Source organism: Zalophus californianus, chromosome 17, assembly GCF_009762305.2.
Source record: "Zalophus californianus isolate mZalCal1 chromosome 17, mZalCal1.pri.v2, whole genome shotgun sequence".
Lineage (NCBI taxonomy): Eukaryota > Metazoa > Chordata > Mammalia > Carnivora > Otariidae > Zalophus > Zalophus californianus.
In genome coordinates, this window is record NC_045611.1 from 16,588,322 (window position 1) to 16,606,874 (window position 18,553).

The window sequence follows — 18,553 nt, forward strand, 5'->3', positions numbered from 1 at the left end:
AGATGAACCAAAGATATTTAGATCTATTAATAGATACATTTTGTGCCACATTGAATACTTTCCTGTAAGGAAGAATATACTTCTAGAAATTGTAAAATGTGTTCATAAATCTACCAATCCACAGAATGCTAGTAAAACCAACAGTCCATAGTTGCTTCCTTTTTAGTTTTCCTTAGGAATAAAGGATTCTAATTGATTTATATAATTAGAAACTTTTACTATAGCTATTATGGCAAACAGTATGGTGATTCCTCAAAGAATTAAAAATTGAACCACTATATGATCCAGCAATCCCACTTCCAGGTATATATCTGAGGGAATTGAAATGAGTATCTCAAAGGGATCTCTGCACACCCACGTTCATTGCAGCATTATTCACAACAGCCAAGGTATGGAAACAATGAGTCTGTTAATAGATGAATGGATAAAGAAGACATACATACACAACCGAGTGGTATTCAGACAGGAGAAAGGAGATCCTTCCATTTTTGACAAGCTGGATGGACACTGAAGGCATTATGCTAGGGAAAGTAAATCCGAGAGAGAAGGACAAATGCTATATGGTATCACTTATGTGTGGAATCTAAAAAAAAAAAAAAGAACTTGTAAAAACCAGAGTAGAATGGTGGTTAGCAGGGGTTGGGGGTGGGGAGTTGGGGAGATGTTATTTAAGGGTACAAACTTATAAGTAGAAGATAAATAAGTTCTGGAAATCTAAGGACAACATGGTGATTAAAGTCAATATTGTAGGAAATCTAAGGACAACATGGTAACTGAAGTCAACAATACTGTATTGCAAACTTCAAAGTTACTAAGATACTAAATCTTAACTGTTCACAACACAAAAAGGAAAAGATAAATATGTGACTTGAGAAAGGTGTTAGCTAATACTGTAGCAATCATATAATGTATCAAACACACTGTATACCATAAACTGACACAATGTTAGATGTCAATTGTATCTCAATTTAAAAAAAACCAAAAAACAAAAAAACCCCACAAAAACAACTTGGGGCACCAGGCTGGCTCAGTTGCTAAAGCAGGTGACTCTTGACCTCTGGGTTATGAGTTCAAGCCCCATGCTGGGTGCAGAGCTTAGTTAAAAAAGAAAAAAAAAGTAGTAGTAGTAAGGGTGAAAGGGAACAACTGTGTATGAAACCTAGGTAAGCAAATAAAATGACTGGTTGTTCCAGAATGAGAAAAAGAGGGAATAAAACATAGGATAAAATCTGAATGGATATAAAAAACACTGTAGAAGATTTGTGAAAAAGGCATGTTGGGAAAGGAATTCTATGTTTTGTCCAGCTAGCTAAGATTGGAAGGGATTTAAGGGTGTTTTGTTTTTAAACGAGATTTATTTATTTATTTATTTATTTGAGAGAGAGAGAGAGAACACATGAACAGGGGGAGGGCTAGAGGGAGCAGCAGACCACGTGGAGCAGGGAACCCAACATGGGGCTCCATCCCAGGACCCTGGGATCCTGACCTGAGCTGAAGGCAGATGCTTAACTGACTGAGCCACCCAGGCACCCCTTTAGTGAGTTTCTTTATAAAAATTTTATTCATTTGACAGAGAGTACAAGCAGGGGGAGAAGCAGACAGAGGGAAAGGGAGAAGCAGGCTCCCCGGTGAGCAGGTAGCCCGACGTGGGCTCAATCCCAGGACCCTGGGATCATGACCTGAGCCGAAGGCAGATGCTTAACCTACTGAGCCACCCAGGTGCCCCTTTAATGAGTTTTAATATGAGAAGTACACTGGTACAAAATTAGATTTGGTTTCTCTCTCTCTGAAAAGGACAGGTTTTCTTAGATTTCTGGTCTGCTTTTTTAAGTGATTATAAAAGTTTCCTTACCAGGGCACCTGGGTGGCTCAGTTGTTAAGCGTCTGCCTTCTGCTCAGGTCATGATCCCAGGGTCCTGGGATCGAGCCCCACATCGGGCTCCCTGCTCAGTGGGAAGCCTGCTTCTCCTTCTCCCACTCCCCCTGCTTGTGTTCCCTCTATTGCTGTATCTCTCTCTATCAAATAAAAAATCTAAAAAAAAAAAAAGTTTCCTTACCTGTTAGGTAATTTGCCTGGACAGCAAAGATTTTGGGTCTTACCAAAATAATTTACACTGTTTTTATCAGGTCTTTGATTACTTAAGAAAACCTAGTCTTCTCAGAGCTAAGTTTCTTTCACAACTAAACTTCTGTACTTGCCTTTAACATCCACTATCACTTTGGTTAAGTAGATAATTCTGTCTTATTTCATAATGATCATTCATTCATTCATTTATTTGATAGAGAGCAAGTGCAAGCCAGGGGAGAGAGAGAGAAAGAATCTCAAGCAGGCTCCATGCTCATCGCAGAGCCTGACACCAGGCTCAATCCCAGGACCCTGAGATCACAACCTGAGCTGAAATCGAGTCGGAAATTTAACTGACTGAGCCACCCAGAAGTCCCTGATCTATTTAATCCAATGTTCAAACTGTTTGACATTTTCTCCAAATCAAATTCTAAATGGGATCTTTTGACCTCAAAATAACTTTGAGGTTTACCAGTAGTTCCCTGGAAAATCTGAAGGACTTATCTCTCACCTAGTAAGATGTTAAAAAACAATTAGGTTTCTTTGGTGTGCTAAATTACATGGCAAGCATTATCAAGTAAGAAGTGAGGCTAATTCTTCTTAGATGGTATTTGTACGGATGCCTATTTATATAGGGGTTATAGAGATTGTAGGAAATTCCTAGAAATCTGTTATGTCCTAGAACAATGTTATCAGTCATAATTCCAGTTATGATCTTAAAATATCGGGTATCACAGGAATAACCCCATGTCCTTGTCAATTCTATTATAATGAACTCTCATCAGATCTTTAACCATGGGCATTTTAAAGTCTTTTGTCATTTACAGACAGTTCGTTTTCACTCTGATGCTTCTGCAAAATGAAGATTCACAGAAAGGACCCTACCAAGTACTCTTGACCACTGACCCTGCCACCCAATTGCAAAGTGTCAAACCTGGGGCACACATCTGACAGCTATCTGGCCCTGGAAAAAGGCCAGAGACCACAAAAAAAAAAAAGAAAAAAAGAAAAATCAAATTGAGAAAGAGAAGTAACAAACATTGCTCTGACATTGTTTCTGTTCCTCCTTCCCTCTCTGACCATCCCTTTCCTCATTCTTACACCACGAAAGTCCTGATGATTCTTTTGTTCACCTTTTGCCTTACCCTGGCCTGGACACATAATGCCATTGTTCTCCTAGCTTAGGCCACTGCAAGGTGGGGCATGGGGGTGGTAATGCAACCTCCAAGTAACTGTTAGATTTGCCACCATGCTGGTGATCTGGTAGATCATTTGCCTGTCCCAAACTTCTCCCTGATTCCCAATGCCTCAGTTTCTATGAAACAAACTCAGCCACTTTCCATCCTGGGGGTCTCTTTCCTGGACTCTGGTTAACAACCCCAAACCAGGGGAAACTGTGTCTCTGTTCAAAGAAAGGGACACAAGGCAAGGGTAACCAGAATAAACCACCTGTGTAGTCTAGAGACCCTTCAGTTTTACTGACTGTCACCTTTCTAGTCCCCAGTCACAGATTCAAATGGGAATTACCAAGAGTCATTCATGATTCAAAATTCATTTCCTGTGGCGGATCCGTACTGTCCTGGTTAAGGGTAAATGCCACTGAGGCTACGCTTGGAATTTCTCCTTAACTCGAAGATACTGCAGAAACTGTGGCTAAAGCATTACCTGCCCAATAAAAATCCCTAATCTCTCGCCATTCTTGTTCCTGAGGAACAAGAGGAGAGCCCTTGATGATCTTTTGGCTGAGCAAGAGGTCTTTGCTCAGTGGCCACCACCACTTGCTGCACTTGGGCTCACACTTCTGGCCAAGTTGAGACTCGGCAGCTGCGTAAGATCACTGAGTAAGCCAGCTGGCTTTAAAAAGTGACTCCTTCGGGCGCCTGGGTGGCTCAGTTGGTTAAGCGACGGCCTTCGGCTCAGGTCATGATCCCAGGGTCCTGGGATCGAGCCCCGCATCGGGTTCCCTGCTCGGCAGGAAGCCTGCTTCTCCCTCTCCCACTCCCCCTGCTTGTGTTCCCTCTCTCGCTGTCTCTCCCTCTCTCTGTCAAATAAGTAAGTAAAATCTTTAATAAATAAATAAATAAATAAAAATAAATAAATAAAAAGTGACTCCTTTAGGGGCGCCTGGGTGGCTCAGTCGTTAAGCATCTGCCTTCGGTTCAGATCATGATCCCAGGCTCCTGGGATTGAGCCCCACATCAGGCTCCCTGCTCGGCAGGAAGCCTGCTTCTCCCTCTCCCGCTCCCCCTGCTTGTGTTCCCTCTCTCGCTGTGTCTCTGTCAAATAAATAAGTAAAATCTTTAAAAAAAAAAAAAAGTGACTCCTTCAACTGGGTCTTACTTTGACCTATTTAATTCTGATTGGCTTGGGTCTTGGGGACCATGACTCATAAGTGCACTCCAGACATTGGGTATTATCTTGCTTTTAATAACCATAGTCTCCTCAGTGTGCTGTATTCTCTCAAAAGCTTTAAATGCATATTTTTGGCCATCCAGCACCAAGCAAATGATCTCCCTAAGATTAGAACATCACTTACACTTAGCCCCATGTCACCAAACAGAATCAGCTCACCCTGAACTGGAATCTTATATCAGTCAGGAATGGCCTGATCAGCACTAGTTAGGTAATCTACCTGATAGACCCCCACCATCTCCTAAAGGAAAAGTAACCTCAAAAAAAACACCAATCCCCTTTTCACAAAGTGTAACTTCCTTGTTCTCGCTCCTTTCTGCCTATAGAAGTCTTTCATTTTGTACAGCTCCTCAGACCCCCATTCTACCCTCTAGACTGTATGCTGCCTGCCTGATTCATGAATCATTGAATAAAACCAGTAAGACCCTCCAAACGTACTCAGTTGAATTTTATTCTTTACCAAAATAAAGAATGAATCAGTGTTAAGTGAATCCTCATTTTTCTCTAGGCTCAACATGGCTTGGCTTGGCATTGTTACGAATCTTTATTTACAATTTTTATATTTTGTCCATCATGACTTTCTTTTCTGCAAATTGATTTTCAAAAAAAAACATTTGAGGTAAAGAGTTATTTATCAGGGTGCCTGACTGCCCCAGTCGGTGGCACACGCAACTCTCCATCTTGGGGTCATGAGTTCGCGACCCATGTTGGGTATACAAATTACTTAAAAAATAAAATCTTAAAAAAAAGACTTAAAAAATAGTTATTTACCTTGATTACCGAGTTTTTTAGCACACCGTTAAATTTTGCAAACCCTACCCTAAGGGTGCCCCTCCCATCTCCCTTCCCTCTGAATTTTCTTAGTTTTCATTTCTAATCTTTCATAACTTTCAAGTTCTATTTCTTTTTCCTTCCCCTTTGAGAGCAAAGGCGTACCTCTGAGATATTGCAGGTTTGGTTGCAGGCAACCGCCAACAAAGGCACATGATTTTTTTGGTTTCCCCGTGCATATAAAAATTATATGGGTGGCTCAGTTGGTTAAGCAGCTGCCTTTGGCTCAGATAATGATCCCTGAGTCCCAGGATCAATCCCCACATCCGGCTCCTTGCTCAGTGGGGAGTCTGCTTCTCCCTCTGCCCTTTAGCCCACTTGCGTGCTCTCTTTCAAATAAATAAATGAAATCTTAAAAAAAAAAAATTATGTTTACCCCATAGTCTATTAAGTGTGCAATAGCATTATGTCTAACAATGTACATACCTTAATTTAAAAATACTTCATTGTTAAAAAATGCTTATCATCTGAGCTTTCAGTGAGTTATCCTCCCTGATCACAGATCACCACACCAAATATAATGAAAAGGTTTGAATTTTCCAAGAATTACCAAAATGTGACACAGAAAATGAGCAAATGTTGGAAAAAGGGTGCCAGATTTGTTCAATGCGAGGTTGCCACATACTTTCAATTTATAGTAAAAAAAAAAAAGATAAAAATGCAGAATCTGCAAAGCACACTAAAACAAGCACAATAAAACCTGTAGTATAAAGACTTCAACTTTCACTGGTAGAGATTTAGAACTTTTCTCTTCGCTCTGTTCAGTTGCCCCAAGTAGGGCTGTGTGTCAAGCCACACTCCACGTCCATTCGTCTTGGTTATTCTTAAATGCTTCCCTGTTACTGCTATTTCCCCCACCAGGCCTGGACTAGCTCCTGGGGTACAAAACCAATTCGATTCCCGACACCAAGGGAAATACATCCTACAGGACCCCCGAGGGCCGAATCTGAACCTTGCCAAAGAAACGAATTTCCTTTCCCTGGAACAGGCCGGCTAGCTCCAAGTCACAGTGACTCAGCGAATCTGAGGCTTAAGGACCACAACCCTGTACACCCTCCCCCGGGTCTGCCCCATTCCGTGCGAAGCCGCTTTCCCGAGGCTGAGGGAGGCGCCAGGGCGCGCCGTGACTCCCCCGGAAATTTCCCCCTGCTGGCCCCAGGTGGTTTCTGGACAGAGTCCAGATGGGCATGCCTCCCACCCGCACCCAGACCCTTTAGCCGCGCCCAACTCCCCCGCCCCCTGCGTCCTTAGGGACCCCTTCTTCCACGTTCGGGGTCCCTACTCCAGCTCCCAGACTCCCCTTCCCAGAACCGCAGCCCCGGCGCGCCCCTCCCTGCGCCCCAGGGTCCCAGCGGTTGGCTCCGCCCCGGCGGGCCCCGCTCCAGTGGGCCGGGCGCGGGGAGCTATAAAGTGGCGGGCGCTCGGCAGGCGGCACCCCGGACCCCAGCCTCTGCCCGACGGCCCTGTCCCCCACCCCCGAGAGGACTCTGCCGCAGCCAGTGTCGCCCTGACAACCAGCAGCGCAGCCAATCAACGCACCGCCGGAGGCCTGGCTGGTGAGTGCCGCGCCGCCGCGCTCCAGAGCAGTGCTCCCCCCGCCAGCCCTCCAGCGGAGGCGCCCCCAGCCCTCGTTTGTCTGCGGGAGCCCCGAGGGGTTTAGCTCTCAGTTTTCCTCCGTGACTCCAAACTGAAAAAGCAAAGGCATTAGGATCCCGGGAGGAGCCCTTGACGAGACACTGCGGGAAGGGGAGCTCCTTTTTCTACCCCAACCCCACGAACCGGGGTGGGGGTTTGAAAGAGACTTGATCTCGGTAGCAAAAAAATTCCCTCCAAAACAGGTCGGAAACCGGTCGTCCGAGGCCATATCTGGTCCACTGGCACACCTTGTTTGGCCTTACAGAATTTAAAACATTTTGGTATAAGTTGCTAGTATTTACAATAAAGATAGGTGATTTCGTTTAAAAAGGTGAATTCTCTGCTGTGGGAGGGAAATTAAAAGATCCGGTGATGACTGGAGCTGGGAAGTTGTTCCCTTTAGTTTGATAGAGACCAGCCCCAGGCTGCCTGGCCAGGAGACAGTTTTGATCGCGACCCTTGGATCGGGCAAACCGGATCCCTGTATCAGGTCCACTTGGAGTGACAGAGCCTCCCCTCTCCACCATTCACCCCAGGGGACCTTACGGGTCACAAGTGTATCTGATGTACGCATGGCCTCTAAGACACCCCAGCTGCAAGGCCTGCAGGCACAGGGAGCTCTTTCCCAGAGAGCCTCATTTCCAGATGGGTCAGTGCTACCATTTAGAAAGCCATGGTCCTCAATTGGGACAGAATTCTACCTTCAATTTCCTTCCCTCTGAACCTAGTTCTGTTTCTGAAAACACACATGCAGAGAATCTCATCTTGCCAAAAGTTAAGGGAGGGATGAGCTTCTGTTGCAGTTGACAAACTAGAGTTAGAATCTCTGTGAAAAAGGCTGCAGCCCACCCAGAATTTCTAGAAACCTAGAGGAGAAGCATCTGGGAGAGCCCGCAGGGCAACTGACCAGGATTCCTGCCTGCACCTTAAGGGGTGGGTTCTCTCTACTTCATTCTTAGCTGTCCTGAGGGCACTGGCACTCCTCCAGTATAGGGCAAGAGCTAGTTCCTGATTTTACAATCTTACACAATATCCTGTGCCTCCAAAGCATTTGTTTGCAACCACAAGGTGCCTCTGACTAGCGATTGTGAATGCACTAGCAGAAACAGAATGCACAAAACGGATAGGAGGGCCTGCCCTTATTCTATATGTGATAGGTTTTCCTTGACTGCTTATTCTTCCTGCCAGAATGATCGCGTGGGTAATATATCTGTCACTGGTAAAGACATCTAGATGTGCTTTACATTAAAACAAGGTGCCAAGACCCCTCTCTCTCTCTCTGCCAGCTTTATCTTTTTTAAATTTTTAAAAAAATTTTTTTAAAGATTTTAATTATTTGACAGAGAGAGAGAGACAGAGTGAGCACAAGTAGGGGGAGCGGCAGAGGGAGAAGCAGGCTCCCCGCTGAGCAAGGAGCCCAGACGTGGGGCTCAATCCCAAGACCCCGGGATCATGACCTGAGCCGAAGGCAGACGCTCAACCAACTGAGCCACCCAGTCTGGAATGTTCGTGAAAACTTGGTTTCAGATTGGCCTGAGTTAGAAGGCAGAGAATCATAGGAACATTGGAGCCTTAGAATGAGGACAGAGGTCAGGTCCCCCGAAACAGTCGGGATGCTTTGGCCACCAGAATGTATGCTCTATGGGGAAAAAAAAAATTGTGTGTTTTTGCACACTGGTGTATCCCAAATGCCTAGAGCAGTGCCTGGTGGGTAGGAGGTGCTCACTCAAGCCCGGTGGAGAGGCTCAGAGGCTTGGGTTAGTGAGAACACGAGCAGTGCACAGGGAGAGAAGAAGTTGGCTGAGGGTGGATACACCAGATTGCAGGACACAGAGAAGGGCGGATGAACAGGGAGCATATTTCACGTAGGGACGGACTGAAATCTGAAGAGAGTTGCATTATCAAGGGCAGGCTCAGCTGTGGGACATACAATGGCTTCTGTGAGGTCAACGATGTGCCCGGCAAGCAGAAATGAATGTTAAATTAGAAGGACTGATGATAACCCCATTGGTCTTTCAAACCTCTCTCCTTCAGTGGCAGTGCCTTCTGAAGCCGTTCCTCATCGGCCAGCCCTTAAGTGAACGGTTTTCCTCAGGAATTTTGTCCCCTGCCTCCCCTGTCAGGCTAACGCTGTTAGTTTTTTGTGTGCGTGTCTTACTGCCTTCCTCAGGGTAAATCCTGAGAAAGTCAAACTTGCCATGTAGCTAGTTAAGTGTCAGGAAGGGCCACTGAACCCTTCAAGTCCAAAGACTGTGGGTTTGTCCATGAAGAAGGACCTGGCGACGAGTGACTTGGTGGTGTGTTGGGTAGTGAATCTCCCCTTTACCCTTTCCCTCGGGCAAAGCGGCAAGCCTGCTCTGTTGACTGCAAATGAATGTTCTGTGGTCTGTGCACAACCCTTGACCATTTTCCTACTGCCTTGATTCCAGGAGTCAATATATTCCAGATACTGAACTTTGTTAGTTATATTTCTTGCAAATATGTCCTTCCTGTTTGTGTCTTGACTCACATGGCTTATGTTTGAGGGTATCAGACATCTTATATAGCTAGTAGCTGATGAGCTCCTTGAAAGCAAGGGACCGATATCCTGATTTTCTCATTTTATGTGAAGTGCCTTTATATTTTACTACTTAGGAAATGCTTGTTTATACTGATAAGTAAAAAAAAAAAACCAAACACAAAACTTTATATCTATATATAGGTAGGAAAGCCAAGAAAATAAAAACTGACAAAGCAGTACTCAGTAAACATTGATATAACTAATGCAAAGGTAAGTCACAGAGAAAATGCTCATCAGAACTTAATATACTCACATTTCTCCCGAGAGTGGGAAGTCCTGGGTTGATAAGAAGAAAAACGGGGGTAGGAATTTGTTGAGGCAGCTTCAGGGGCTCCTTTCCCTTTTCCCCAGGTGTCCAAAGCAGATAAATCACTTTCATAGCATTTAAATCCCTTATCAAACTTAGATTCCCCTGCCTCTGAGTTTATAGAGCCTGAAACGCCACGAGCAAGTTCGGCAACGCTCCTCTCGGGCAGGCTGGGGTGGGAAGCCGACACCTGGCTGAATTTAACCCGAAGCAGCTGCTCCCACTGGAGCTCCACCCGTGGACACAACTGTTAGGAGTAGTAAGAAACGAGGTAGTGATGCCAGTTACTAGGAGCAGTGGTGGTGGGATATGCCACTCTCTGCCATTCTCTGGTCCTTCCCCCCCCTGCTGCCTGCACATGGTTGTGTGGATTTCTCTCTCTCTCAATCTCTCTCTCTATATATACGCATTTTTTTTTTTTAGTACTCTCTACACCCAGTGTGGGACTTGAACTCAAACTTGCCATGTAGCTAGTTAAGTGTCAGGAAGGGCCACTGAACCCTTCAAGTCCAAAGACTGCGGGTTTGTCCATGAAGAAGGACCTGGCGACGAGTGACTTGGTGGTGTGTTGGGTAGTGAATCTCCCCTTTACCCTTTCCCTCGGGCAAAGCAGCAAGCCTGCTCTGTTGACTGCAAATGAATGTTCTGTGGTCTGTGCACAACCCTTGACCATTTTCCTACTGCCTTGATTCCAGGAGTCAATATATTCCAGATACTGAACTTTGTTGTATCCCATTTTTGCCAGTGAAAAGAGTAATACAGGATGCATCCTTGTTCATGTAGCTTTGAGTTCCCATGCTTTCAGTCTATAGAACAGATTCCCCAAAGTTGGAGAGCTAGGTCAAAGATTTATGTGTGGGATTTTGTTTTTTTGTTTTTGTTTTTTGAGAGAGAATCATCAGGGAGGGAGGGTGGAGACGGAGAGAGAGACTCCTAAGCAGACTCCATGCCCGACACAGGGCTCGATCTCAGGCAACCCTGAGATTGTGACTTGAGCTGAGCTCAAGAGTCAGGTATTTAACCAACTGGGCCACTCAGGCGCCCCTAAGATTTATGTGTCTTTAAAATTTAAAGAGATTCAGCCTGTTTACTGTCCCCAAAGGTGGAGGCAGTTCATAGTCCCACCAGCAAGGTGCCAGTCTTCCTGCAATCTTCATAGCCCTCAGTGTTGCTTGTCTTAAAATTGTTTTGCCATTCCTTTTTTTTTTAAGATTTTATTTATAAGTAATCTACACCCAACGTGGAGCCCGAAATCGCAACCCCAAGATCAAGAGTCACCCTCCACGGACAGAGCTGCTTTGCTAATCCGATGGGTAAATATTTCATTTAAATGTGCTTTTCCTGAGGGCACTTCCTTAATGTGCTGGGTGGGGCATTTCTTCCTCTGTGAATAGTGTGCTCATGACCTTGAGTTGTTTTTCTATTGCATGGTCTTTTTCTGTTTGTAGGCATTCTTTGGGATTTTAACCCTTTGTGGTAAGAGTTGCAGATATCATCTCTTTGTTGATTGTCTTTTGACTTTGTTTATGATGCCTTCTGGTACACACAAATTTTTTAATTTTTATGTGGCTTTATCTGGCAAGCTTTTCCTCCATGGTTTCTGAATCTCTAGTCTTTCTTAAAAAGTATTCTCTGTCTTGAGGTTATACAAATTCTCCCTTTAGATCTTTACTCTGCCAGGAATTTATTGCTCTAGGTGGTGTGTTTGTGGGATAGTGGAAAAAAAAAAAACCTCAAAATACATATTGAATACAATAGATGCACCGAAAAGTGCACAAATTCAAAGTGACTTGTCACAGACTTGTGTGATCAGCACCCAGATCAAGAAACAGAACATTGCGGGTACCCCCAAAGCCCCTTCTCTGACCTTCTAGTCACTACCCCTTGACAAGGGGAACCACTGTCCTGACTCCTAACACCTTGTATTAGTTGTCTAAGGGGATAATTCCATTTTCATGCAGGTGGCCAATTAAATATGCCAACAAAATTAGTTAAGATGCCTCCTTTATTCGTGGGTACTTTTAAGGAGAAAGTAAGTTTCTGGCCTCAGTGGGGGGAGCGCATCCCCCAATGCCTAACAAAGTCAACTCTCCCTTTTTTTTTTTTAAGTTTATTTATTTATTTAGTAATCTCTATGCCCACCGTGAGGCTTGAACTCATGACCCCGAAATCGAGAGTCACAGGCTTTTCCAACGTGAGCCAGCCAGGCGCCCCTGAAGTCGACTCTTGCATTGTGGATCCTGACTTGGCCGCCCTGGAGCTGAAGTTTTGCTGCGCGGTAACTGCTTTTCTCTGTCTGCCTTGTGTGTGCCTGCGCAGCTAGAAGAGTACTGATCGTCCTGGCCCACCCAGAGAAGACATCCTTCAACTATGCCATGAAGGAGGCAGCGGTAGAGGCCTTGAAGGGGAAAGGATGGGAGGTCACCGTGTCGGACCTCTACGCCATGAACTTCAATCCTGTCATCTCCAGAAAGGACATCACAGGTAGGACCAGCCACCGCCCCCCTTGATGAGGTCTCCGTGGCACGTCTCACCGGTGGGTTCTCTGGCCCAGCCTTGGCCCTTCCGGCTTCAGCCTGTCGTTTTCCTCCTGGCAGGCCCACTGAAGGACCCTGGGACCTTCCAGTATCCCGTGGAGTCTGTGCTGGCTTATAAAGAAGGCCGCCTGAGCCCGGATATTGTGGCCGAACAAAAGAAGCTAGAAGCCGCAGACCTTGTGATTTTTCAGGTGTGGTCGGACATCAGAAGGGGTGTCAGGACCCTTGAGTTCTCACTGCCCGAGCCCAGTCCCCTCATCAGCTATGTGATCTTAGAAAAGTCAGTTACCCACTTGAGCGCATTCTCTGTAAAGAAGGGTGATGACTTCAAAGGTGCGCTCTTACACAGATTTTATAGACCCGGTGCCCTTGGCCGTACTACTCTTTGAAAATAGGGGACTACAAAGATGACACGTGAGCCTGGCGCTTTTCTTCCCTGAGTGATTCCTTGTGGGATCTCTCGTAGTTTGCCGTTCCCCCCCCTTCTCTGCCTCAGCACCCCGACTGGTCTGTGGAGTGAAGCGTGGGAGACTGACCTCTGCAGTTGGAGCCTCCCAGCTGAAGGGCCCGCGGCCCTGCTTAATGTGTTCCAGCCGCAGAGCGGGGCCTTTCTTCTCCTGGAAGCTGTCTCCCTGCTGGGCAGGCAGTCCTGGACATGCATATGCTTCTTGTCAGGCCTCTCTCCTGAAAATGCCAGACTGGACTCAGTGACTTTGCTTCTCCCAGTTCTCACCAGCTTTTTGATATTGAACGTGGGATGTCTAGGACCCTGGAAACTGCACAAGGAGGGTGACGCCAGCTGTGGTTTTTGCAATTATTCAATCAGCTGCAAAGAATCTAAACTTTTAGATCTAGACCCTCAGGCCTGCTGCTGTAGATCAAAGCCACACGCCATTAGCCAGCGCCCCATAGGATGCCTTCTTGGAGCCCGTTTTTTGCTGCGGCTTATCCTCATGCAGCCAAGGCAGCGGCAGGAGTAGCTTTCAAGTCTGCATCTCATATTTTAGAATTGGAACAGACCTTGGTGGTCTTTTAATTTAGTTTCTATCCGATGCCTAAGTTTAATTTACTATCAGTACAGCTGTGTGAAATAGCAACATCAAAGGGCAATGTATACACTGCAGATTTGTAGACTTACTATAACATGTTACCAAAGGATGACAGGAAAAGTCTTACTATAGAAGAATCAGTGTACTATGTATGATAGTTTTTTTTCTTTTTTTTAAAGAATTTATTTATTTTGTTTTTATTTTTTTTTTAAGATTTTATTTATTTATTCATGAGAGACAGAGGAAGAGAGAGAGAGAGAGAGAAGCAGAGGGAGAAGCAGGCTCCCAAGGAGCAGGGAGCCCGATGCAGGACTCGATCCCAGGACCCCAGGATCGTGACCTGAGCCGAAGGCAGACACTTAACCATCCGAGCCACCCAGGCGCCCAAGAATTTATTTATTTTGATAGAGACACAGCGAGAGAGGGAACACAAGCAGGGGGAGTGGGAGAGGGAGAAGCAGGCTTCCCGCCGAGCAGGGAGCTGGTGTGGGGCTCAATCCCAGGACCCTAGGACCGTGACCTGAGCCGAAGGCAGACGCTTAACGACTGAGCCACCCAGGTGCCCCTGTGATAGTCTTTCAACATGCAAATTAAGTGTCCTGAGGAGGAGCATTTTGATTTATACGGAGATGCCATGTGGGCTAGCCCCCCTGCTCGCTTTCCTCACTTCTCCAAGAACAACCAGAGGAAGAATAAACTCTTAATATCCTGCAAGCCAAGCAATCCTATTTTCAGCTCTGACTGCAGGACACTCACAGGGACCAAATCTACTTGTCTAAACAACCTACACATTTCTCTTAAAAGCTGCGGTCTGGCCCCTCACAGTTGCAGGGTCATAAAGATAAAGAAGCCTCTAGAGATTACTCAAGCCCCTCTTTCCACAGCTCAGGCACATGAAACTTAGGGAAAGTAAGGGGCTTATGGGGCAGAGGTCTTGCATCACGTCAATGGCAGAATCAGGGTGAGAACACAATCTTGTTTTCGGTCTCGTGTTCTTTCTGTTCGAAAACCCTGCCCCTTTGCCCCTCTCCTATAGGTCAATAACCATTCACATATCAGAGAAAGATATCAAGTCCTCCAAATTCCTTCTCTGTCCTAATTTTTCTCATGTGGGCATATTCCATTTGTCATTGTCTTTAAATCCTGTCAAGGAGAAGAAGAAATACTGGTATAGTCCCTGTTCTGCTTTTTTTTTTTTTTTTAAAGATTTTATTTATTTGAGAGAGAGAGAGAATGAGAGATAGAAAGCACGAGAGGGAAGAGGGTCAGAGGGAGAAGCAGACTCCCTGCTGAGCAGGAAGCCCGATGCGGGACTCGATCCCAGGACTCCAGGATCATGACCTGAGCAGAAGGCAGTCGCTTAACCAACTGAGCCACCCAGGCGCCCCCCTGTTCTGCTTTTATCAGGACAAGAGACCCCACGAGACTTTCTCATGGGAATTCCCTGATAAACCTTAGTCACACGGGTCATTTGTTTGCCTGCATGAGTTCATCCTCATGCACTGTTTATTCTAAATGATAGGATTTTACATCTGTGAATACAAGGTCCCACTGTTTCATTTGTTGATACCACTCCTACTAAAGTGAGCTCTTCAGAAAATATTGATTTAGGCATCACACATTGAAACAAACTTTGTCTGCAATCCTTGCTGTTTACACTTTGCTGCTAAATGTGGTTTCAAAGAAACAAACCTTTTATTGTTTTTAAAGATGTGTTTATCTGAGAGGGAGAGTTGGGGGGGAGGGGCAGGCGGAGAGGGAGAGAATGTCAAGCTGATGCCCTGCTGAGGGTGGAGCCCGATGCAGGGTTTGATCTCACGACCCTGAGAGCACGACCTGAGCTGAAATCAAGGGTTGGATGCTTAACCAACTGAGCCACCCAGGCACCCCTCATAGAAACAAATCTTAATTGCACGTGGCTCTCTTCAGACCTACCGGTAGCTCTTTCTTTAGGCAGAAATAGGAGTGTCAAGTTGACTGACCAAGGACAATAATTTTAATGTGCTAACTCCTCCAGAAGAAATGACAAGGGCCCCAAGAAAGGTCTGCCCTTCTGTGACGTCCCAGGCAGCTGCTAAGCACCTGAGCCACCTTCTGGACCGGTGGTGCTCCTGATCTGACTTCTCTGTCCCTCTGTCCCAAAGTTCCCGCTGCAGTGGTTTGGAGTCCCTGCCATCCTGAAAGGCTGGTTCGAGCGAGTGCTCATAGGGGAGTTTGCTTATTCGTATGCTGCCATGTATGACAAGGGACCTTTCCGGGTAGGTGGATGGTTCTGCTTTTCTCTTATCAGCTAGATTCTGGGTAGATTGTGTCCTGAGGCAGAGTTTTGAACACAACTAGAAACTCAGGTCAGGCTCCTGGGAGAGATGGATAATGAAGTTTTTAGTAGATATTTAGATAGGACTTTAGGACTTGCTTTAGAATAGCCCAGGAACCTAAGGGGCAAGGGTAGGAGCTAAAGCGAATACTGAGTGTTGAAGCTGGGGGGGGTGGGGTGGTGGTGGAAGCGTCATTATACTATTTTCTCTATGTATGTTTGACATTTTCCATGATAAAAATAAAAATAAAAAAAAAAAAAAGAAAGTCTATCTTAGTTTTTTAGAGACCCAGCTGCTACGCAAGAAACATTTTGAGGCCTCCCGGATACGCGCGTAGCCCTGTGGAGAGACAGGTAGAAGCGACAGAGCCCCGCTTAGGCACCAGCAGTTGCGCACTGGTTTTATATAGTCCCCTGATTTGCCACCAGCAGTGCGGAGTCACCCTGGGTGTGACTTCTGGAGTCCCACTGAGTGGCTTAGAGGAGCCCGTGCTGGAAGTGATGTCCGTGGCAGGTGGACGCGCTTGTGTGTGCCTTTCCCTGGGGCTGTTTCGTTAACTTCCTATCACCGTGGCGAGGTGGAGGGTAACAACCACTTGCCTTTTACAGAAGAAGAAGACTGTGCTTTCCATCACCACTGGTGGCAGTGGCTCCATGTATTCCCTGCAGGGTATCCACGGAGACATGAATATCGTTCTCTGGCCAATTCAGGTTACTTGTTTTCAATGACTCTTCGGGGAGGGGGCGTTAATCAGATGAGCTTTCTGTGGGGTCCAGATCCTCAAGATCGCAGCTGAAAACAGACCTGAGGTGTGAGGATGAGAGCCACATAATAATTCGGAACTCCAGGGAGCTCCCTTTTAGGGCTTGTCTTCCCCAGCGCCTGCACTGCAAGGATAACCCGAGTATGCCCACGTGCAAGCATGGCCACCTCCTAACCAAGGGCTAGTGCAGGTAACCCCTAGATTTGTATAGCCATGCGCCCCGGTCCTCTTCAGATGACCGATACCTCTCTCTCAGCTTCCTGGCCTTCTCCAAGTTGCTGCTACAGCCTCACAAACGACTAGAAAATTGTAAGAAATGATTTAGTCCAGCTAACGAGAGTGAAGTGTCTGAGGGAGGCTTTTTGGGGGCTGGCCACTGGACTATCAAGATAATCTCTTCTAAGGAAGAGGGTTGGAGAGAAGAGCAAATGAGGTGGCCACCCGTAAGAGCGGACCACTAATACTGGAGAATAAATTGTAAGAATCATTTCTTGAGACTCATCTGGTTAAACGGAGAGGCAGAAAAAGGCACATCCGCATGCCTTGGCAAGAGTCAGCTGCCAAGAGGCTGAAACTCCCTTATGTAATAGAGCTTCCAGCATTTTTGGCAGAGGATCCCAAGGCTGGCAGGGTTTCAGGGTTTTATTCATTTAAAAAAGAGCTCGGCTGAATAGGCTAAAATAGGTAACGGCTAGGAATAGAGACCGGGTGAGAGAAAATAGCTATGAATTGATTCTCCAGGGGGAGGCCTCAGGCCCCCATATCGGAGTGTCTTTTTGGAAAACCTAGATTAACTTTTGCTGTTTGTATATGGTACAAGCTGTGTAGGGTTTGTTCTGTGACTCATCTCTGTGCTTTTGTGTATCCCCAGAGCGGCACTCTGCATTTCTGTGGCTTCCAAGTCTTGGAACCTCAGCTGACATATAGCATTGGCCACACTCCCACGGAGGCCCGAATTCAGATACTGGAAGGATGGAAGAAACGCCTGGAGAATATCTGGGATGAGACGCCACTGTATTTTGCTCCAAGTAGCCTCTTTGACTTAAACTTCCAGGCAGGATTCTTAATGAAAAAGGAAGTGCAGGATGAGTGGAAAAACAAGAAATTTGGCCTTTCTGTGGGCCATCATTTGGGCAAGTCCATCCCAACTGACAACCAGATCAAAGCCAGAAAATGAGACTCACAAGACTCGGTTTCCTTCTAAAGTGTAGCCAAATCGAGATTTCTTTTTCAGACTTCCTTGACTTGCTTTAGTCTTTAAGATTTGTGTTTTTTTAAGATGTGTTTTTTTTTCTTTTTCCACAAGGAATGACTAGGAGACAGAATAGACTCTATTCATGTATTTTTGGATACTTCTATTAATTGTAACTGATTCTTATGATTGCTATCATGGCAAAATCTGATTAGGCTCAAGAGGCCACTTAGGATATAAAGCAGGGAAAGAAGTAGAAAGATGCCAGACAATAATCTTTAAGGTCCTCTACACAATTTAATTCCTCTCGTTAGGGACAAATTTTTAGGGCTAAATCTGGCAAGACAGCATCCAACTCTTCAATGATGTATTTTTCTTTTAATTACCTCTCTGTGGCTTACGGCAGAAGGGAATTGCTCAAAGAAAGAAATGACTGAATCTGTCTGACCCAAGGGACTTGTTTGGTAGTTACTAATCTGTGTTTGTTTATGATACTGGTTTTAATTACTGCACAGTGACTAATAATACGCTTAACGTGTTACTCTTCAACTTTTGTTGTTTGTATACAGTACCTGCAGATACCTTCAAATGAAGATAATAAAAGTCTCTTCTTTGTCTCAGTCTTCTAATTTAATGTCTGCAGAAATAAGCCAACACATCTGTACACATCTGCTGCAATGAATGAATTCAAGAAATAGTTACTCCCAATACTTAACAACAGCCTTCTACAAATAGTATTTTATTTCTGAGCTATAGAACACTCTGGAAGGTTTTCTTCTCTACCATAGCTAAACTGATGACTTTCCTTCTGGATGCGTTTTGGTCCCACAATTTTGGGGATGAAATTGTAATCCTAGAGTTTCATTAACTGAACAATTCTGACA

The 18,553-nt window shown here is 45.5% G+C and overlaps 1 protein-coding gene across 1 annotated transcript; it reads left to right on the forward strand.

The window, feature by feature from the left end:
• The first annotated feature begins 6,676 nt into the window (after nucleotides 1-6,676).
• NQO1 (NAD(P)H quinone dehydrogenase 1) lies at nucleotides 6,677-18,289 on the forward strand. The gene is made up of 7 exons (XM_027619580.2): nucleotides 6,677-6,864; nucleotides 11,022-11,123; nucleotides 12,130-12,294; nucleotides 12,408-12,538; nucleotides 15,541-15,654; nucleotides 16,323-16,424; nucleotides 17,349-18,289. The coding sequence occupies exons 2-7, from the start codon at nucleotides 11,120-11,122 to the stop codon at nucleotides 17,652-17,654; spliced, it is 822 nt and encodes a 273-aa protein (XP_027475381.1). The 5' UTR covers nucleotides 6,677-6,864; nucleotides 11,022-11,119; the 3' UTR covers nucleotides 17,655-18,289.
• The last annotated feature ends 264 nt before the right edge of the window (nucleotides 18,290-18,553 follow it).